The sequence below is a fragment of the Ictidomys tridecemlineatus genome, chromosome 7, assembly GCF_052094955.1.
Source record: "Ictidomys tridecemlineatus isolate mIctTri1 chromosome 7, mIctTri1.hap1, whole genome shotgun sequence".
NCBI classification, from domain to species: Eukaryota; Metazoa; Chordata; class Mammalia; order Rodentia; family Sciuridae; genus Ictidomys; species Ictidomys tridecemlineatus.
In genome coordinates, this window is record NC_135483.1 from 33219874 (window position 1) to 33243622 (window position 23749).

Here is a 23749-nt window from a genome sequence, read left to right on the forward strand (position 1 = left end):
GGAAGGCAAGGGAGTCCTTTCCCAAGAAAGGTGGCCTCTATGAACAACAGAAATTCTCCAACACGGACTGAGGCTCTGTGACATTCAAACTGTCTTAGAGTTATGCTTCAGACACAAATGCCACCATTCCTCCTCTACACACAATTACATCTAACCTTCAGGCTCTACAATAATTGTGATGCTTAAAATTCCCAAATCAGTGAAGAAGAGCTGCACACGCTCAAGGACCCTCAGTACAGGGGTCAAGCTTTCACCCGACACTCTTCTGGGGGCAAGGGGTCTGTCTCCTTTACTCACCACAACAGCACTCTGCTGGGCACTCTCCTCAGCCCCACTGTGCAAAGAGAAGGACTTGGATGGTGTGCCCAGAACTGCAGAGTTAAGCAGCAGCAGAGCTACAGTCTGGTTCCAGAGCCACCTGGTCCCGCTGCTATACTTCATCCCTGACAGAGGCTACAGTGAAGTCTAAACCTGACACAACCCCTACCCCTCCCATCAGAATAATATCACAGTCGAAATACAAACTTAAGGCATAGTGTGGACCTGGCAGTCGTCAATTGTCAAAACACACTCTCCCATGATATCCCTGTCTTACTCAGCACTTGCAACCAGAAGAGTTTTTTGACATCAGAACCCCAAATTTTCCTCTTATTCAAAGGAAAATTGAAAATAAATCTGCATTCCAAATACATCTGGAATTTAGAATTCTGAATGGTAATTTGGCAGTATGTCAAAATTTCAACTATACAATATTCAATGATGCTGCAGGTTCCACTTTAGGGTCTTTCCTTCCAGAGAGATTAATACAAGTATATATCGATCTGTATGAGGATGCTTGCTTACTGCAGTGGTGTCTGTGAGGAACAAAACTCACCAACCTGAATATCTGACATTGGCTAAATACATTATGGCAAAGACATGTGATTTTGGTCTAAAGAATGAGGTGGCTCTAGCTGGGGCGCACACACCTGTAATCCCAGCAGCTTGGGAGGCTGAGGCAGGAGGATCGCAAGTCAAATGCCAACCTCCACAACACTGAGGCGCTAAGCAACTCAATGAGACCCTGTCTCTAAGTAAAATACAAAATAGGGCTGGGGAAGTGGCTCAGTGGACAACCGCCCCTGAGTTCAATCCCTGGTTCCAAAAAAAGAATGAGGTTGCTCCAGCTATGCTGACATGGGAGGGTATTTGGGATACAGTTTTAAGCAAAAAAGCAAGTGACAGAATATAGTATGATCCTAGTTTTATAAGACGAAAGCTCTGTATGTTATAGATAGAGGAGGGCACAAAGAATAAAAAGCTTCCCTTGAGAGTTAGAAGTTAGGGAGTACAGGGCATTTCCTGTGTTCTTCATAGACATCATTAAATATTAACTTCAAGCAAACAAGATAATATAAAATTCCATAATAAAAAGGAATCTGGAGACTAATTTCCTAAAGGGAATGGACTGTTTAGAGACGCCCTTATGATACAAACTTCTTCCTCCCATTTGCAAGGCTGAGAGTCCACAGGAAGGGCAGCATTACCACAGAACCCTGCTTTAAAAACAGCAATATCTCTATTTTCAGAGGCTGTCATAAATTACATAACTGTCAAAATGAAATTTTTTATAATTATAGACTTTAAAAAAGAAATATGCCAGGCACAAGAGTGTACACCTGTAATCCCAGCAACTCCAAAGACTGAGGCAGGAGAATGGCAAGTTTGAAGACATTCTGGGCAACTTAGTAAGATCCTGTCTCAAAAATTAAAAAGGGCTGGAGATGTAGCTCAGTGGTAGAGTGCCCCAGGGTTTAATGCCCAGTACAAAAAAAAAAGTTTAAAAAATAAGCAAAATGAAGACTTAGACAAATTACTAAAACTGCATAGTTTTTGCTAGGCTTTATTCAAAATTGGTCCCACTTATTTGCAAGAACTAAAAGTCTAGTATCCAAATGTAAGTACTCATATGTTGAAGAATAATCTTCAAATCTGTGCTCTGACCCAAATTTGGCACAATTAAATCATACACAGGCCAGACACAAATAGTCACACCTCAGCATATGACAAAATCCTGAAAGTAGCATAGCAAGTTAGCTATGACATAATTTATTAAACTCTCACACTGAATTGTAATCTGAAGTTACACACACCACAATACACCTTTGCACAGGTAATTTTATTCTCTCCTGTGGGTGTCAACAGTGCTCATAGATTGTAATCAGAAACATTCAGAAAGCACATACCTGAATATTGTCACATTTCTTTACATCACGATTCAATAACTATTAAACAGTTATGTCTACTACGCACAGTGAACAAAATGGTATAAATGCTTACACCATTCCCTTGTAAACAAGGTTTTTGTGCACAATGGTAACAAATGGAATTAATGCATATCACAATATCAATGAGGAACTTCTCTTTAAATAAACTATTCTGTTTATAAATAAACTCTGATTTTTTTAGTACACATTTACAGACCTGATCCAATAAAAAGAAGCAATATATATATATTTTCCTTTAAAAAGAAAACACTGAGTGAGATAGGACCACTAGGGAGAACTCACCAGGGAAAGGGGTGGGAGCAAGCAAAGGACAGAGTTAAAAGTATTATGATACTGCAGCCTAGTTCTGCTAACACACAGCAACACAAGCACAGAGCGTCGGAGAGGGCTTCAGTTTTACTTGAATTCCAGCAAGTTGCAATCAATCTTGTAGTACACATAGGGGTAGTATTCCTGTTGGCTCAGGTTTAAGCCAGGAATATCCATGGGAGCCTATGGAAAAACACAAAACCAGGTGTTTACTTATAGAACTCCATTTGCAAATGAGGAAGTAGTCTCTAAAAGGCTAAGAGGCACAGTGCACAGTAGTAAAGCCAGGTTCAAGTGCTGCCTCCAGAGCCTGTGTGTCTATCAGCTCACAACCCTTCTGGATGCTGCAAAAGTTACTTTCTATATCTCTGGCTTAGGATAAGGGCTTATGAGATACAAGACTTATAAAATGTTGTAAAAAAATAAACAAAGTATGTCTTTAAAGGTATCACATTTTTTTTTACTGTTAGAAAATTATGTATGAAAGAGATAGACCTCATTTTATTCACTATTCCATGAAAATGTAGCAAGTCATTTCCCATGTATCAAGAAAAAATTGATTTTTCATAGTTTTAACTAGTGCACATATAGTATACTACCATCCGAAAGAGAGAAAAAAAACAGCAAGATATGTGAAATCAAATATCTAAAATAAAAGCCCACTGAAAGATTAAACAATAACACAAAACACTTATACTATTTATATCTTTTGTTTAATAAAAGAACCATTTTAGAAAACTGATAGTTCTCTTTAAAATGCTTACCTATTGACTCTGTTTCTTCTTTTTACCAAATAAAATAACTACTTATTTTCTTCCTCTCTTCAATTTATAATTCCTGAAACAACAACTTGCATGGTTGTTTCTGTATTTCTGAAGCTATAAACATCTGATATTCAGCCAGATGATGACTGGCTTTTAGAAATATCAAGGAAAGCATAGCTCTAATTAACATGTAATAGGATAAACACCTGAATTTTGCTTGCTTTGTCTAAAAAACTGAGAATTTCGAAGTAATAAAAAATGATTACCATGATACATATTTACCTCCCCTTTCCTATCTTGTAATAATTTTTTCTGTCTTTCCAATTCCCATTCTGCCAAGCCATCTAGTAAGTACTTACATCAATAATAGCTGCTGCACTGCTGTCTAGATGTTTATACAATTCATACAATACTTCTCTCAGTTTCTTCATCATCTTCTTATTAGGCTGAAGTAGCATTGCTTGGAAGTTCACTGGCAAGCCATACCTTGTAAAGAAGAAATACAAAGTGCAACACAGGCTTATAAAAAGATTTCCTTTTTAGAACAAATATTTTCCTACTATAATCATCATTTATGGGTAGAGGCTATCTCATTTTAAGGACTTCCTTCACAAGTGTGACAAGTATTTACAGAAATTTTTATTATTTTTTTTATTTTGGGTTACCAGGAATTGAACCCAGAGGTGCTCTATCACTGACCACATTCCCCAACCCTTTTTATTTATTTATTTTTTTGAGACAAAGTCTTGCTAAATTGCTTAAGGCTTCACTAAGTTGCTGAGGCTAGTCTCAAACTTATGATCCTCCTGCCTCAGACTTCTGAGTCTCTGGAATTCCAGGACTGTGCACACAGCAGCCATAGAAATTTTTACATAGAAGTGCAAACCTTCTCTGGTCCTCAATGCCCACTAGAAACATCTATTTTAAAAAATAAGTTAGTTACTAGGAACTACTTCAATACAGTTCCATTTTTAAGGTAATCTATGCACACTCTCAGGAAGTAAAGATAACATGTAAGGCTACCAGATTACTTTGAAATTTTTATCTCATTATTTATTTTAAAGTATATGTGGGTTAAGAAACTTAAAAATAGTACAGCTACAGAGAAGTTGTTTTTTAAAAAAAAATTATTTCTTTGAACCCAGGGGCGTTTAACCACTAAGCTACATCCCTAGCCTTTTTTATATTTAGAGACAGGGTCGCACTGAGTTGTTCAGGGCCTCACTAAATTGCTGAGGCTGGCTTTGAACTTTCAATCCTCCTGCCTCAGCCTCCCGAGCTGCTGGGATTACAGGCATACACCACCACGCCTGGCTAAAAAAGAATTATTTCTAATCTGAGCAACATGTACAGAGGCTCACAGATAACTGAATTTAAGTATCTCAAAATAATAAAGCATTTTAGGTCAATATAAAACTATTTCAACAAATCATCAATATACTGTATACCAAACTAAATGTAAAATAACTGAAATATCTTCTTTTTAAATAAACATTGGCTAATTTTTATAATCTACAAGTCACGCACTGCAGACTGATGCTTCTGATCAGTGACAGATCACATATACTTTGTTCCCATAAGATCACAATGGAGCTGAAAAATTCCCATCACCTAGTCACTGTAATGCATGACTCATGTTTGTGGTGCTGTGGTGCAAACAAACCTGTGCTGTCAGTCATATAAAAGTTCAGAACATATAAGCATGTATTACTTGATAAATAAATGAATATTACTGGTTTAGTATTTATTATACTTATTATTTTAGGGAATATCCTCGTCAGAAGTTTAAAAGAAGCTTACTATACAGCAGTATGCCCTGTACAAGCAACAGCCTCACACATCTCCTTACTGCATCTCTTGCCTGCATCCAGGTGCCATGTCAAGTGATTGACCCATACCACCTAGGTCTGTGTAAGTGCTCTGTGTGGTGTTTGGACAACAACAAAATCGAGAATTTTTCAGCATCAAGCTTATAATTAAGCAATGTATGATACACCTAAGAACAGAACCAGAGAGTATAGCAGTATGCATCTTTCTTCTAAAGTTGGAATTAAAGGACAAAACAAATGCATACTTAAAACTGTGTGAAAATGACAGTATTCCCTCAAGACTGGCTTTTTGGTTTCTCCAAATCAATTTCATAGTGCTCCTGTATTATAACAGAAGTTTCAAGTATGCTTCAGCATCTATAAACTCTTCAGCTCCAAGTTTCCCAATTTTCTTTACCTTAAAACAGACTCAACAAAAACCCTTAATGCTTTCACATGAATCCATGCAATAAATGCCTCACTGAAATTCACTTTCAGCCATCGCACAAGTGGTCCCTTTAAAAAGAAAAAAAAAAAAAACACAAGTTTGGTCTTACAATTAGATAGATAAATTAAAAAATAATATTTTGGTGGAGTGTGGGGATTGAACCCAGGGGTGCTTTACCACTGAACCATATCCCCAGCCCTTTTTATTTTGAGGCAGGGTCTCACTAAGTTGCTTAGGGCCTCCCTAAATTGCTGAGGATGTCCTCAAGCTTGTGATTCTCTTGCCTTAGTCTCCCCTGTCACTGGGATTACAGGTGTGTGCCACCCATTTAGAACAAATATTTTTAGAGTAACTAGCTACTGGGAATCTATAGGAAAATTAAGTCATGTAATTCACCTTTTAAAAGTTTAAGTATTATGGGCTGGGGCTGTAGCTCAGTGGCAGAGCGCTTGCCTAGCATGTATGAGGCACTGGGTTTGATCCTCAGCATCACATAAAAATAAAGAAAGGCATTCTCTTCATACGTAACTACAAAATTTTTTTTCAAGTTTTAAGAATTATTCTAATTATATTAGATACCAAATTATCTTATGTCACTGTTACACCAAAAGGTTAAATTAGACTAAAAGGTTAGCCAATACTCAGTAATCTCAACAGACACTAAAATGAACTGAAACAACTCACTAATACAGTGAGTACTCCTTTATTTTGGAGTCTAAACTGGTACAAAATAAATGGTACTCTGAATATGTAAAACAAAACATAAAAATATGAATTTACTATTCAATACTCTAAAACATTTAATACATTTATATAGAATTTAACTTACAAAGAATTTAGGAATAAAGATAAACAGCTATGTAGGCAAGTCATTCACTATCCTGAGCTCCTGAGCTCTTATTAGGTCTCTAAAACCTCTTCATGCTCTAAATTTTCAGTGATTCTATTATGTAGCATAAATTCTTTTTGAACTTAAAATATGTTATGATTAAATGCCTCTTTAAAGAAAAAATAATTCAAATAAAAAACTTCCTCTCCACACTGCAAAGACATACATCATCAACCATTCTAACAAACACTTGCATAACATTAAGAAGCTCATTGGGATGTATCAATCAACTAATTTAAGCAATGAGGACAAGAAAAAATGAGATCTTTGGTCAAAATAGCTATTCTTTAAGAAGGTTTAGGATCTTCCCTAATAAGTTGGTTATGCTGGATACTGACTGGTCAAAGATGGTTTTCTCCCATTTGGGAAGGAATGGTTTATGAAGCACTTGGAAATAATTTCCAATGAAATCTGCCTTTATTTCCCCTCACTTTACCAGAGTGACACACTTTTTAACTCATCACAGTTCCCTCTTCATATAAGTTTTTAGTCTTTACAATAATTTTGCACTTGAAGATGGCAAGTAAGTTGGTGCCATCTTGATTTTCCAAATCCATTTGTCCCTATTCTGTTATGACCACAACATACAGCTCTTCAATAGTTTAAGTATAAATTGCTTCATTAAAAGACAGAAAGGTTTCTCTTAAGAAAATGAATATTCTTCCTGAAGAGAGAACTTCATTATTTACTTAAAAATCGTCCTTCTCTACAAATATAGTAACCAAAACATTTACATTTAAAATTTGTTTCTGACATGAATTTAGTTGGAGTACATAATTTTTTGGTATGTATTTTAAGATTACTAGAGCTCTTAGCCTGTTTAGAGGAAATTCATTCTGATGATTCAATAGAAAACTAAAATGAAATGTCTTTAAAACAAAATCAGAGAAATTTGCTTTTTTATTTTAAGACAAAGAAAAATAGAACACGTACAAATTGCTTTTTCTTGTCAGTAGAAAGCCTGTTCATTTCTTCTTTATCTGCTTTCATCTCCTCTTCATTATACTGGAAGTCACGAACGATGAATCTAAATTTGTGGGAGGGAAAACTTGTTCATATAATATATGGATAATTTAACAAATTAAAGAAAACAAACAATAATCTTACTTGTTTTCCCTGGCTTTATGTCTGAAGTCATCAACTGCCTTCCTAAACAGGGTGACATTACAAAGGTAACTGTCTTGGTCCTCTGAGAGAACACTAAGGAAAAAAAGAAGTTTGTAGGTCATTTGAAGTTTTATACATTCTTTTCTCTTTCATATTAAGGGCAGAATTCAGAAACAAGAGGAAGAGCAGCAGCACTAGGGGATAATGGCCCTTCCGAAACCACCTGGATGCTCTTATCTGTAACCTCAAACATTGAAGACACTGTCTGTTTTATGGTTATGATGCCTTCACATCCTGTATTACATTTACTTCCTATTAACCAACAGAATTAAACATTAACTCAAGTAAAGCATCAAACTCTAAGAAGCACAATCTACATTCTGTCAGTACCAGGAGAACTGGTTATGGTATCTCCTTGCTAAGCACACTCTTAGCTTCTGGAAGCCTAATTCTCTCCTCTCTCCAGCACAACCCAGCCAGCCCCATGGAGGCCTGGCCCAGTCCCCCTGTATGACCACTACCTCATACCTTTTCTTCCATCATACCCCAAATCAAAAATCACAAATACAACTGCCTAAATAACCTCTGAATAAATGCATCTGTATGCATCTCAGACTCCACTTCAGGCTTTAAAGGTGCCCCTAAGGCAGAGCCTCTATTCACTCACAGCTCTGTGGACATCACTGGGAAGACCTTTTCAACTTAAGTGTCAGAAAATTTTAACTGTCATATAAATTTGTAATGCTGTGGGGAAAAGCCCACTACTTGGAAGGGCAACTGCATGATAATACTACATGTAATCTGGCTTTCAAAAACTACCAGTAGCAAAAATAAATAAATAAATAAATAAAAGTTTACTGCTGATAGCTCCTTAGTATAGAGCCCCACATGTAAGGCCTATGAAATGGTATGCTCAACTGTTCAACAGTGATGACCTGGGGCACAGGAATGTTACAAAGGGCAAGGCGATCTTTCTTTCCTGTATTGCAGGTTTTCTAATGTTCATGTCTTTTTTTTTTTTTTAAATACAGCTTTACTGAGGTATAATTGAAATAAGATAACTGTACATATTTAGTGTACATCATCTGAAGATTTGGACATATTCATGCCCATGAAATCAATACCACAGTTAAGGTAATAAGCACATCATTACTTCCAAATATTTCCTGTATCTTTTGTTATTTTTAGTTTTTATTTACAAAGTTATACTTTAGAAATTTAGAAAAAAAAAGTTTCACAAAATGAGGGAGTGCTTATAGAATTTAAAGATAACTTATTAAATTTTATTTTTTAAAAAAACAAGTTTCATTTTTTCCAGATGTGTAAGAATTGCCTGGTTAGCTGAGTAAATTAAGGTGGTAACTACAGTGCTTAACCAAAGAATGGCTTTAAGACTCACATCCACCCTGGCTCTGGGTGGGCCAGTCAGCAGGGGCCACCTCCCAAGTGTAAGACCAACAGACACCAGGAAGTACCCATCACCACGATCACTGATGTGCTGAGGAACTCAATTACACTGGATTAGAACCTTTAAATATTTTAAACTATAATTATAAAACTGTTATCTTTAGTTCTTGCTCCTGAGTGCCTTTCAAACCCAAAGCAGGGCAGCTACTAAATGGACAGAACTAGATTTTAAAAAAAAAAAAAAAAAAAAAAAAGCTTTTAGTTTGCCAAGATTGACTTGGTGATGTGCAAATTGGCTGAGGTTAAAACAAACCCAAATCTAACTTGACAGGTTATTTCAGAACCATAAACAATATTCCACCATTAACATATCAATCTTATGTAATACTTCGCTATTTGAAGGCCCTTTCTAAAATATCTGATGCTTGACAACCAGCAAAGTTGTACTGTTTATTCAAAATCCTGACAGAAAAACCAAGATAAAAACCCAATCTTGTTTTATGACGAGATCCTACTGTATCACCTTATCAAGAAAAAAATAAAAGCCACTTGGTTTTTACTTCTCCTCTCCAGGAAGGGTATTTCTTAAAGCCTTATAAAAAATAAACAATGAGTCCTTAATATAAGGGACTTTTTAGTTGTTTACCATGTACTGGAGTACTACCCTGTGCCAAGCTCTTATTAACTACTAGGAGTAAAACCAATTAAGACCCCATCCCCTGACTCAAGGGATGGGTCCAATGAAGGAAACAGATGTAAAGAGGTCAGTACAACATGGCTGTAAATGCTATATTAGAGAATGAACATGAGACTGGGGAGATAGTACTTTTACTTGGATGGATTCAAGAGTTTCATAGTAGTGACGCCAATTAGAAAACTGGAGGACAGGCAGGAGAATATTCCAGGCAAATGAACACAGCATGGTGCATTTGGGGAACTGCCTGAAATAAGCACAGCTGAAACACAGTATTGGCGAGGTGGAGGCAGGGGTGTGCTGAGTAGAGGCAGTAAAGTAGGGAGGAAGAAGCAGAGTTTTGAAAGGGCAGCAGGGAGTGGGAGTGTAGTTCAGTGATGGAGCATTTGCCTAGTATGTGGGAGGCCCTTGGTTCAAACCCCAGCACTGCAAAAATCTAAGTTAAATAAACACAGCAGTAACAGATTTATGTATCAGTTGTGTGAGAGGAAAAAAGGAGACCAGCTGATGGCATTAGAGTGTCCAGGCCAGAGATGAGAGGAGTCTAAACTGAAGCAGCAGTAGAGGGAGGGGTTAAAATAGAATAAACCATATGAAATTAGGGATGTTTGGCCATTTTGAACCAATTTCATATAGTTCAACCAACTACCATAGAAAGTGGCAGCCTCTGAGGCTGCTTTATAAGACAGTTTGAGTCCAAAATGGAGGAGATCATGATGTTTTCCTAGAGATCATCGCATGGAGTACCCAATGGGAACCCCATATGTGAGTCTGAAGCTACAGGTTCATGCAGAATACAGGTGGGGCTTTAAAAATTCTTAAATTACAGTGAAGGTAAGAGTTATGAAAGAGCAGAGTATCCCTGAGACAGAACAACTTGAATATGGATTTACAGCGTCTCTTCAGCTCACTCAACTCGGGTACTGAAGCTATCGGACTGCATTAAAGATTAATTTGAGGTGTGAGTTTGCAGATATGACGGCTCTGAAGATGAATGGATAAAGTGATCAGCAGAGTCCAGGCTAAACAGGAAACAAAGCCTGATCAGAGGAAATCAAAGTCAATGCAAACACAGGGTTAGGGATCTGAGGAGGTGAACAAAGTATAAAAGCAATGTCCTTCAGAGAAGATCTGGTAAAGAGCTGGATTAAAGATTTGACTCCAGAGGTAAACCTTTCTAGATGTCAAGGGTGAGGTAAGAGAAACCAAGTGGAAATGATGAGAGCATCAAAGAGGAGAGTTGGCAGATGACAGATGGATTTCCAACCAAGGCAAATCCCATAAAAGTTTTAAATGATATGTGAAACCAAAGTAAAGCAACAAAATGAAAGCCACAAGGAGAGAAAAGAGATAGGAAAATCACACTTCTTCATGAGTAAACATGAACCTGAACTATTCTCAGATACAATGTTGGCCAGGAATTGTACCCAGCAGGAAGCTTAGTCTAACACAACTTGCAAAGGTCCTACCAGATTCAAATAAAAGCCAAACTCACTCTACTCATTTAGTTCTCCTGTTACATCTTGTAGGTATCACTGGGCCCAGAGGAAATAAAGTCTGTTGCCAGTTTGTTTTTAAGCCATCTCATGGCTTTTTCAGTGACTTCTATGAGGGGCAGTTTCTTCTGGAATTCAGGAGCTCTTCTTACTGCTTCACCTTGCGTCCCTCCTAAGGCTTGCTTCTCCCTAACCAGTTAATCCACTACTTCTGCCTGCCCGTGCTTTCATACCTTTGCAAGTTACCTTTGCAAACCTCCAAAAAGAGAAACTTCTCTACATAATGGCTGGTGTAATCCTTTCTTCACTTCCTAGCAAGGTTCTTCAGAAACTCTAACTCACTGAACAAATCCTCTAAGAAGCTCCACTGACTTTGTGGTAGTTTCCAAGGACAGAGGAAGGGCAAAAATTAACCCCTGATCTATGCCAATCAGACCCCCATCCCCAGTGCTGGGGTCATACCCACAGCTTTGTGCACACTAGGCCAGTGCTCCACCACTAAACTTGACTCCCAGCCTTCAATTTGTTATTTTTGTAATAAGCAAAAGTAGACAGAAAATAAGGAAAGTGATAATTCTGAAAGTAGAAGTAAAAAGAACCCTTCTCTGAAGTATTCCAACAAAAAGCAGAACAGCAGACTGGCCTCTACTTTCTTGGCCATAGCCTTGACAAGCATTCCTACACATCCCTGTTTTTCAAAATAGCAATATTTCAAATTGGCCAATCTTTTAAGATTTATGTAAAACATCTTGTAAATACCTAGATTTCTCTCCCCCTTTCTGGTACTGGGGATTGAACCCAGGACTATTTACCATTGAGCTACATCCCCAGAACTTCTATTTTGAGACAGGGTTTTGCTAAGTTGCCCAGGCTGCCCTCAAATTTGCTACCTTCCTGCCTCAGCCTCCCAACTCAGTAGGATGGCTAGATTTTGTGCACTTTAAAAATGTCATCCTTAACCCTCAAGAAATGATTACATTTTTCAATCTATTCTTCTACCTCAAAATTCCACTTTCATCTTCACTGCTTCCAAGACTCATCATCATTCAGGTACCATGCTAAAAAGTATCAAATGAAAGTGATACTTTAATTTTTTTTACTTTATTTGTATAAAGCACTTAGAACAATGACTAGCACATAGTAATTACTCAAAAATGTTAGTTTAAAAACCAGCATCAATCCTAAGGTTGTTCCTAAACAGTGGGGGAAATGTCAGACTGACTCTGAAGCCTATGTGCTCTACCTAAGCTACAGCTCTTCTGATGACCTGAACCTGAGCTAGCGCCACGTGCTCTATAATGACATTTAAACAGCTATGTTTTTGAGTCAATGAACCAAATGTACTTTGGACTGAGAAATAGGTAGAACAGATGTTTGCACCAAGCGAGAAAGGGCTGGAGACTCAGGCTATCAGTGTGCATTTACAGGTCATTCAGAGGCCTGTTTTAAACTATTCTTGCCTGGAATTTTTTCCTTTAGACTACTAGAATGATTTGCAAGAGGTAAATTTCTGAAATCATATGTCTAAAGTCCCCCTTTTCAGAGTAAATTTGGGGCTACTTAATTAGCCTACACACCAACCCCTGGACATCTGGCTGGTGTGTGTCCACTCTGTGCACTGAGTTCTTATCCTCCTCCTCCACTGCCACCTGGGCATAGTCAACCCCTGCAGTATGAATCCTCCATAGGTAAGTAGGTGTTATCTATCAGGATAAACGGCCCAAATAGAATCCAATACCAAGACACAACTGTAGTCTCTAGTTAGCATGTGAAGGGTTGGTTTGCATAGAAGGTATTCCCTCCAGTGGGAAATAGACTCATGATGGGCACAGGTTTGTGGTTTAATTCTCAAAAGATCAATATTTGTGAAATGACAATAGTACTATCTGATATATCCTATCAAGCTTTAAACTAACTTACTTCATAACATATACAAGAAAGATGCTATGCTCATTTTACAGACAAAGAAAATGAGGCCCAGAGAAGTTAAAAGACTTACCCCAGGTCACACAGCAAGTTGGTAGCAGAACCAGCAATAGAACTCAGATCCCTGGGTCCAGGACTCTTTCCAAAATACTAAGCTACCTCCCATATGACACAATGAAACTGGAAAAGAAAATATTTCATGGGCCTGACCTTACTAATTCCAATTCTTCACTATCTCCTACACCTTTCTTTCATAAGGTCGTCTCTTCTTCAGGCATTTATGTACAAAGGAATTCTTTGGGAGCACATACACTGTATTTAGTATTTTCTCAAAGAAGGTCGTATGTGATAACGGCAGAATATTATCACACAAGGGAAATAGGGAATGTAGGGAACATGACAAGGAATGATGTAAGAGAATATTTATGGGACCTAGAGTTCAAAGATCTGAGTTCTAGTCCTAACTCTGCCACTGCACACTTACATAACCATATGCTCTGGGCAACCATTTGTCTTCCTCATCTCTGGAAAAAAAAAGGATGACTGCCCAAACTACTTCACAGAACGGGTGTAAACATCAAATTAGACAATGTATATTAAATTTAAAAGGATTTTTTTTCCCCCAGTACTGGGGATTGAACCCAGGGCTACATGCTAGACAGGTGCTCTACTACTAAGCCACATCCCCAGCCCTTCCTCTTTATTTTGCAACAGGGTCCCACCAATATGCTTAGGCTGATCTTGAACTTGTGATGCTCTCACCTCAACCTCCTGAGTGGCTGGGATTACAGGTATGCATCATTACACCTGGTTTGAGTTTTTTGTTAGTTTTTTGGTTTTTCAGGAGTGTACAGATTTGGCAAAATCTATGCTCAAGTGACAGTGAATGTTTGGAGATCAATACTCTAAGAGCCACCTGGAAGGCTTTCTTTGCAAGGTAAAATTAAAAATTACAGTCACACAGAGAATGAGGACTGTTCTAAAGACAGCACAGTGAGCAGAAAAAGCACCACACCAGAGACCTGGTTCCAGTTCTAGCCCTGCCACTAATGATATGTGTGACTCTGGGCAAACTACTTCACCTCGCTGGCCTCAAATTTCTATGTCTATAAACATGAATGGGTGAAAAAGACTGTGCCAAGTCCCTTCCAAGTCTAACATTATGATAGCTAATGTTAATATATTTCACTTATAAGCTAAAAATGATCGTTCTAAAATTATAAATCTACCACAAAGGAAAGATGCAAAGATATTTTCTAATCCAACAACCAAACTCTAAGAAGAATTCTAGGAAATAAACAGTCTTATAAAGACTGCTACTTACTTGCTAGACCTCGGAACTACCATTTCAGCTAGTGTTTCATACTGCTTAATCCAGTCATTGTGGTTTAACCTGCAGAAAAGATACAATAAGCACTGGAAAAGAAAAACAAGTCCTACTTCCTGCCATATCCAGGAAGAAAAAAATTACAGGACAGATAGGATATATGGTTTCAGGGAAATACGTCAAATAAACGTAACAATTTCAAGTTTTCTACTGAAAATGAATTTCAGATTCACTGAGTGATGCAGGAAGTACAGATCACCACCCTCTTATACCCAGTAACTAATGCAAAAGCAGCATATGCTAGAACTTAGTATGGAAAGGAAGCAGAGCACCATATACATTCTATATTATTTTCAAACTATATGATTGGTAAGTATTATGCCTCATTTAAAAAACAAGAAAAAGGTCATACTGAAATCACTATCATTTCTATTTAGTGGCCATTAGCAGGACTGAATAAAAGTACAAAAAGCAAAAGAGTACCAGGAAGTAGCAAGTAAATCAAGTGACAGTAAATTATGTCACCACAGAACATTGTGCAACCACCTTCTCTAGAGGCCAGTGGCTTCTGGAAGTGTGTAAAGAGACAACTATGTTTGAGATTTAAAATAATTATAGTGTTTGTAGGTCAGGATAGAGAATAATTCATTATGTAAGGTGCACTATGTAGGTTTAGTGTTTTCAACTACAAGGTACAGAAAACTAAAAAATTCTGGTTTTAAACATAAATTTTTAATAAAGGCTGAAGAAAATAATATGTAAGAATATATGTAAGAAAATAACCTTTGCTATATGGCAAAGGTTATTTTCTTACATAGTGTAATTTTCCTATTGGTGCAAAAACACAGTATTTACTACAAATAACCAGTGTTCCAATATAGCAGGGGAGTTATATAACCAAAACACAAAATTAAGGGTTTGAACCCAAACCCTTAGTTTTAAGCTCTTCTCCATGTGCAAAAATCCAAAAGTCTGGATACTGCAGTAAAAGGGAAAAAGTATACAAGCCAGGCTAATGTCGTAGCCACTATGAATTCCATGGAGATGCTTTGTCTGTCTGTTCTAGGACCTATTATGTTGTCTGTGGCTGCTTCAGCTATAACCACAAAGCTGACATAGTAAAGCTAAGTGGTTGTGACAGAGATCAGACAGTTGGCAAAGCCCAAAACACCTACTATCTGGCCCTTTACAGAAAAAAATTTGCAGAGCTAATCTTTTTGCTTTTGTGAGCTACTATTGTCAACTGCTATACTGTTATGTGTCAAGTAAGGATACAAATATATTTATTGTATTTGTAAAATTCATTCTGTATAACTGCAGATCAAGAATACTCTTCTATGGTATATGGATATTAAGTTTTAAAGACTATCTTAAAATACAATTAGAGAATTTAATATGTTCATGTACTAAGAACTATTTTAAGTTTGATATTTTACCTTTGCAAAAACTTTAAAGATTTAAAAAAAAACAAAAAAACCTGCTCATCACAATCTAATTCATTCTTTGCTTCCTATAGTGTTTAAACTTATCCTAACTAGTCATAAAGATTTTTCAGGAAAACAAACCCAAAGATTTATTTTGAAAAAAATATAAAATCTGAATTCTTAAAAATCCAATAATTGGGCATTACTTCATTTTTTGATGATCCAACTATACCAATCTCAATTTATAACTGGTATCTCTATAACCATGTTATACACCAAATTTGACTTTATGAGAAAATGTTAGTTGACAGATGAATAACAAGGTTATACTTGTTTTATACTTGGGTTTTAAGGAAAACTTTATATTGCAATACCAGATACTAATCTTGTATTTTAACAAGTAAAATCCTTTGTAATAGAAAAACATACTTGGGAACTACAACCAGTAATGTGACGAGATATTCTGAATCAAGAACAAAGTCATCCTTTTTCACAATTTCTGCCAAGCTTCGAGTTAGCAAACTTCCTCTAAAGAGGGAAAAAAAAATCATTAGGTGGATAATTATGTGCTTCTGTAACTCAAGAAACAGCAAGCTGATCATATTCACATTTGCTACATACATATCTCAAGAAGAATTAGTCTTAGCACTTTTGCTTTATAAGAAGCCAACAGTTAGCCAAATATATCCCAATCTTACAACCAAAGAAATGGCAACATTTATCAAAATTTGCCTCCAGTATCTACCTTTCTGTATGATTAATGATTATAACTCAGCTTTTCTCTTGATTACATCTTGACTGGTAAGATGCTATTCATAAGTCATTTCATTGTAATTATGACATTTAAGCTGACCTTTGGTTTTCTTCCATCTCTCTAGGTTTCATTTGATACCAGGCAATTTTTGTTACTAAACCCAATAATCAACTTTTAAATCAGACTTCATTTGGTATTCTAGTAATGATGTTGCCATGACGAAAATGTCTTGTCCTGTTTGTATCACTAATGATCTCCCAATCAACTTTCCCTATGGTTTATGAACATACAACTTGAATAGTTATATGCTTAAAACTACCCTTGTTCTAGTTACAGTACAAGGAGATCAACCCAAACAGTTTAAGAAAATCTGATGTGTGAAAAAAATCTAAACTTAGAAAACAGATAAGTCAAAGAATTATTACATAATAAATGAATTCTTCTATAGAATTAAGCAGTTTATTGCTATGCAGACACTATAAACATAATTTAAAAGTTAATTTTAGAATTTTTCTGAGAAAGAGCGAATAGATAAATGAATAAACCAGAACCCAATTCACAAGTACTATTTATGAAGCAAACACAATAAATCAGCCTCACATCTGTTTTCAACTTGTCTGAATTCTACACATTTAACCTTATTCAACTTTCTCCATGATATTAAAAAAAAAAAACACCATTTTGATTATAGAAACAGCTTACACTGGACCTCCCAACAACACCTCATTAATGATGCTAGCATGCTGCCCCTATGCTTAATAGTCACATATACTTGCTATGCTTACGCATTCTTTCGCTCCAAATTCTGAAGATTTCCTTTTAGATTATTATATGCAGATGCTCGAGATTTCAGATCATTATCAATCTGAGTTACTCCCTTCAAAAGAGAAAAGAAAGAGTCAAAATTTTCCTGCTTCTACTAATAAAATTAAAGTACCTGAACTTAACTTCCCACAAAACACATTAGTTTCTGATGTAAGACTATCTTATTACTTTAAAAGCACAACTTTAAAGGGTAATTTTTTAAATAACCAATTCCCTTTTTTTAACCAACTTCATTTTTAATAGGATAATTTCCATATGAACCTTTTTTATTAATGTTTTAATCTACATGTACATCAACCTATTACTGTATTACTTTGTAATAGCATGTATATGGGATCTAGGCCACTGGATTTGAAGTTTATTAATTTTAAGGCTTCAATTCACAAGGCTAAAGAATTTTGCATAGAATTTGTTGTCAAAAATTCCACTATAATTACACAAAATGTTTCCTCAATAAAATTAATGTAATTGAATTTATAAATGTTACAAAAGCTGATTTTCCAAAGAGGATTAAAACTATTAACTACTTAGGGAGAAAACATAAAGTAGGTTAATATTTGAAGAAATGGTTCTGAATCAGTTCCATGTGTTGCGCTAGGTTAAGTCACTACACTTCACCTCTCTACAATATCTATAAAAGTATAGGGAAGCAGATTAAATCCTTGATAAGGATCCAAAGACAGTAAGGTTCAGTCACTGTAAAAGAATCACTTTCTTTAAATTACACAATGACTTTAGCAGGGTGTGGTGGTGCACACCTATAATTGTAGTTATTTCGGAGATTGAGGCAAGAACATAACAAAGTTTGAGGCCAGCCTGGGCAATTTAGTAAGACCCTGTCTCAACATTACCAAAAACAGAAAAAAAGCTCAGTGGCAGAGAACTTGCCTAGCTAGCATGTGTAAGGTCCTGGGTTCAATTCCCAGTACTGCATTAAAAAAGATTACTTCAGCCTGATAAAATTTTTTGATAGTTAATTCATTTTCATTTAACTCTAGAACATACTGTACAATTAAAGTCACTGGGAGCCAAGGGAAGTCTGCCCAATAATTTAAACCATACTTTCCCTCCAGACAGGTCATTAAGAATGCTAGCAAATTAACAGGTCCTTGTCTATTTGTTTCATTAAGGTCTGTACTAAGACTTTTACATATTCTCTCAAGCTGAAGGACATTTCAATAAAAAGGGGCCCTTGGTGAGTTAATGGATGGGCTTCAGTGTCCATGTGCTCTCTGAAAACTGTACAAAAAATCATGTGGTACATGAACATAGGCACTTTGGAGCAAAGGGTCAATACTATTAGTCAGAAGGAGTCAGAGAACCCATAAGGTTTAATGTTTAAAAAAGTACTGCATACATACATACCTAAGTGGCAATTATCATTTACTTGGATAACTCATAAATCTTTACTGGATTCCAATTCCTTATTCTACATGATCTAAATTATCCTTAAAACTTGTATAAATAATAATTATAGAATTTTAAAGTTTCTCATTCAAACCCTGTTGATGCCATATTTAAGTAGCTATGTAAATAAGTAAACTATCCAACTTAGATAATCCATATACTTACATTACTGACATTATACTTTATAACATCTTTAAAATTTATATACCTTGCCTTTTGGTGTGAGACCCTGGGTTCAATCCTCAGCATCACAAAAATCTAATATATTTTAACATCTCACACTGTAATAGGGATCATTTAATTTTTAACTACAAGCTGTAAGTTAACTGCATATCAAAAGCCTAAAAAGCCTACGTATCATAACTAAATTATAAAAGCCACTATAAATCAGTATGTACGACCTATCCTAATTTTTATCTTACCTTGGCAATTATTTCAGAAATATTTTTCAGGGATTGCTTGATTGGATATTTGGCCATATCCCACTGGAACCTTGTTATATAAGTAACCAAATCAACTGAAATAAGGGAATATATTTATTACCAAAGAGAAGCAACAATATTTTTTTTAACGGATTTTTCACACAGCAGTACATTTTAATGCTGAAATCAACATTGAGAACATCAGCAAAGATGTCATTTCTGAAGAGTCCTGATTAAATAAACATGTAATTAGATTAAGCAACATGAATTAATCAAAATTTACCTTCTAGACTCTTCTTACGAAAAATTCAACATATATAAAGATGCTCTTATTTTGACAATTTAGTAAGTGGAATATGTACATATCCATGATGTGCCTCATATGAAGGTGAAAGGCAAAGATTAAAAAACTACTTCAAATTGTGTCCTTGATAAATCTGATTTGACAAAAAGGTTCTTTCTTTGATAATTTCCCCAAATTGAAAATAAGTTTATCTGTTAAAGCCATGTGATGACTGTTTCTAAGTTTACATACCAACAATCTTTGAAACATGAAGCCTTTCATTTTCAAATGAAGAACTGAAAAAAACAGATATTCAACAACTGCTGCATTAGTAATCAAAATAACTTCGCCCCTCAAGTCCAAGAGGATCAAGGCTAGGAAAAACAAATGTCAAGTATGACAAAGCTAACTGCCAAAAATAATTCATATCAAATATCTCTCTCCTCAATTGCTCTTTACATAATACCAAGGAGGCAATAGCAGGTATTTCAAAAAGCAATCTCAGATGCAGCTGACAACCAAATTGTCAACTGCCATGCCACATACTGAAGAGCAATGAAGGTATCACAAGTCAACATATATACCTTCTATTTTGTTCTAAAAAGTTAACAGAAATAGCAAGCAATTGGATCAGGATAATTACTATAACAAGCAAGACTAAATTACTATATTGTAATTGAATATTTATTGAGCATCTGTTACTTGTAAGAATAAATAAGACTCCAAGAACACTGGATTTAAAAACCACTGAGGGCAATACAGAATAGAATGAAAAGGGTTATTTCCTACTATAATAACATCTAAAGATAGACCTAATTTAAAATGAAAGAAATGCTAAAGTAATAATTCATAAGAACAATGAATCCAAGTAAAAATATCAACAAAGAGGTCAAAGCTGTCTGTATAAAACCATTATTATACAGAGCAAGCTCTGTAAATATTAGCTTGCAGCTATGGAGATGCCCATAGACTATTTTATGGGTACCAAGAAGTCATACTCAAATTTGAGAGGAAGAGGCATTGCTCTGCAATCAAATTAGTAATTTCAGGGCTGGGGTTATAGCTCAGTGGTAGAGTGCTTGCCTCCCACATGTGAGGTGCTGGGTTTGATCCTCAGCACCACATAAAAATCAATAAGATAAATAAAGATATTGTGTCCACCTTTAAAAAGTCATTTTAAAAATTAATAATTTCTATTCTAGGGCTTGAGCAGTTAGACGCTATTAAATATAAAAAGCTAGAAAAGATAGCAGGTAGCTAGAGAACAATGCTGAGAAATGTAATGTGGAGATATAAACATAAGTTAGCAAACAAATTCCAGAACATTTAAGGTACAATTTTGTAATACTGCTTTGGCAGAAAACTCAACCTCATATCATAGGTTATAGTTCAGGGAATAGGATATAACTGACAATATCACCAAATTTAGTAGTAACAACTGTATTTAATGGCTTTCTGTTGTATTTAACATATATAGATTGTTTTTACATCCTTTTTTTAGCTCAGTCATTCATTTTACATAAGTTAATAATTATAGAATCATGAAACATTAACTTACCTCCATTAGCCAAAAGATTCTCCTGAACTTTATCTTTACTATCTTCTAATACGTCAGCCATGTACTGAGCCACTTTCTTAACCACCCTGGGAATAAAAAAAAAACAGCACCACCATTTTCAGGAAAAATACCTATATTCCATGCTATACAATGACTATATTACAAAAATACATGAATTTAACCATATATATATTTTTTCCCATTATATACATCTATATAATAGAGAAGAAATGGTTCTATTTTATATGTAACATTTTAACAATAAAACACATCAAGATTTTGTTAAGTGCAAATATTAATTAAATAGCTGTAGGGTTTTAAGGAGACTATAAGCAATGTATTTATTAACCTGGAAAGGAAATAGGGGGAAACTAGAGAAAAATAGTCTGTGAATAGCCATATATTATATGCTGAGAAAATTAACAATGGACAAGGGCCAAGAACAAAAAAGGTACATACCGCCAATCTACTACGAAGACACTGCACTTTCACTTAGTACAGTCAACAAAACAACTTTGTGAAGAAGGCTGGGGTCCTGCATTTATTTATTTGGAGCAACTACTATTTGCAAGTAGTTTATGCAACAGAAGAAACCATATTGCCAACATCACGAAGGCACTTAGATTTGATCTTGTCAATCTCTTATAAGTAAGACAAGAATAAAGAAAATAAGTGAGGGGCTGGGGATGTGGCTCAAGCGGTAGCGTGCTTGCCTGGCATGCGTGCGGTCTGGGTTCGATCCTCAGCACCACATACAAATAAAGATGTAATGTCCGCCGATAACTAAAAAATAAATATTAAAACTCTCTCTCTCTCTCTCTCTCTCTCTCTCTCTCTCTTTTAAAAAAAAAAAAGAAAAAAGAAAATCAGTGACTTATCCAAAGTCACAAGACCCATGTTTCTAGATGGTCTCTTGACTCTTGGGGTTCTTTTCTCCTTTCCCAGGGGTCTTCTAGGTCCTGACTAAATTGAAAATTACAAAATCACTACTTTAACAGTGTTTAAAATCTATCTGGAGAGATATAAAGATATATAAATGACAAACAATTTGGGTTAAGTGCCAGCTGAGATTACAAACAGAGAAGCATAAAAAAAGGGAGATCAGTTCCAGCTACTATAATCAAGAAAACAGCAGTTCAGGATATGGGCAAAGGAGGATAGGAAGGATTCTGAATGGATGGCTGCATAGGAAGAAACTACATCATTGCCACTAGGTATCATCTGCATCAAGACAAGAATATGTGAAAAGCATGGGATTCAGAGAATGGTTAAGCTAAGTCTCACAAAAGCGGCATGCTGAGTAAGGGGGCTTGTGCTAGGAAGTGGGAGGGCAAGAGTGCAGCTAGCTCTCCTCAGTGCAGACTCTAGACAGGGATACAGCATTCTCAAAACAGGTCTTCAGGGGAGGGGCTGGGGTTGTGCTCAGTAGTAGAGCGCTTGCTTAGCATGTGTGAGACACTGGGTTTGATTCTTAGGACCATAAATAAATAAATAAAGGTCCCTTACAACTAAAATAATATTTTTAAAAAGAAAAAAAAAAGTCTTAGGACACACACTGAAGTCCTGGTAGCTCAATTGCTGGGAGAGGAAACTGGAAAATTTGTAATGGTATAAACATTATAAACATGAAAGGCCAGGAAAATATGACAAAAGGACTAAACTTGAATGACAATCCTATAGTACGTGATCTTCAAACTTAAGAAAGTAAAACAATTTCAGAAACAATAAAGCAAGCCTTAACTATTCAATATGCTGAATGTGGGGTTTGTATATGAACTTGGCTGTTTCCATGATCTCCCTATGCATCTTTACGAGAGTACCTATGCCAATGCATGCAGTCACCTAAAAAAAAAAAAAAAAGACAAAAACAAAAACCTAATGATTAGATTACTGAGAAAGCATAAACTACGATATCAACATATCACCATGTTTGACTCTAAAAAAGCTGAATCATTAGGGTCACTGAGCTACCATCTATCAGTTGGCCACCAAGGACTAACACCACCACCATAGGATCTTTATGCTTCTCATATCTTTCAGGTAGACTAAAAAAAGATGGTGTTTGCAGAGCAGCACAAAAAAGAAGAGCTGACAAACAGTGTAGGTAACTTTCAATTCTATTGGCCAAGCTTAGTACATTTGCCTCAAATCAACTTTTTCAGATCCCTTCTCTAAAAGCTCTTGACAAACTTTAAACTGTATTCAGATTTCATTGACAAGACCTATATAAGCCATCAAGGTCAGCCAGGTATGATGACAGATGCCCATAATTTCAGCAACTCAGGAGGCTGACACAGGAGTATCTCAAATTCAAGGCCAGCCTCCATAATTTAGTGAGACTTTGCCTCAAAATACAAAATAAAAAGGGCTGGGAATGTAGCTTAGTGTAGAGCAAGGTTCAGTCCTCAGAACCAATTTTTTAAAAAGTCATCAAGGTGATTAATAAAGTTCCATATATAATGTTAATAATTGTATTCCCAGGAACTTTGTTTCTCGGTCTCTCTGGTTGTCATGACCTAAAACTGTAATGAATGAGGTAGAGGGGACCTCAGGAAGCCAGTAGCCTCTCAGGGATTACAACTAAAAATAAGTCTCCTTAAGCTCTTTTTTAATTAAATACCTATAATTGAGCTA

At 35.9% G+C, this 23749-nt stretch overlaps 1 protein-coding gene across 2 annotated transcripts in view; it reads right to left on the reverse strand.

Moving 5' to 3' along the window:
* Positions 1–2051: 2051 nt before the first annotated feature.
* Atp6v1c1 (ATPase H+ transporting V1 subunit C1) overlaps positions 2052–23749 on the reverse strand; it is a 48876-nt gene continuing 27178 nt past the window's right edge. The window contains exons 4-13 of one of the 2 annotated variants that reach the window (XM_005316281.4): positions 21116–21201; positions 19275–19369; positions 17406–17497; positions 16296–16394; positions 14440–14508; positions 7593–7685; positions 7419–7512; positions 5567–5664; positions 3700–3826; positions 2052–2759 (exon numbers count right to left, since the gene is read on the reverse strand). In XM_005316281.4, coding sequence (XP_005316338.1) covers positions 2664–2759; positions 3700–3826; positions 5567–5664; positions 7419–7512; positions 7593–7685; positions 14440–14508; positions 16296–16394; positions 17406–17497; positions 19275–19369; positions 21116–21201 — 949 coding nt within the window. In that variant the 3' untranslated portion in view covers positions 2052–2663. The remainder of the gene's footprint in view (positions 2760–3699; positions 3827–5566; positions 5665–7418; positions 7513–7592; positions 7686–14439; positions 14509–16295; positions 16395–17405; positions 17498–19274; positions 19370–21115; positions 21202–23749) is intronic. The other variant, XM_078016836.1, reaches the window with a different exon arrangement.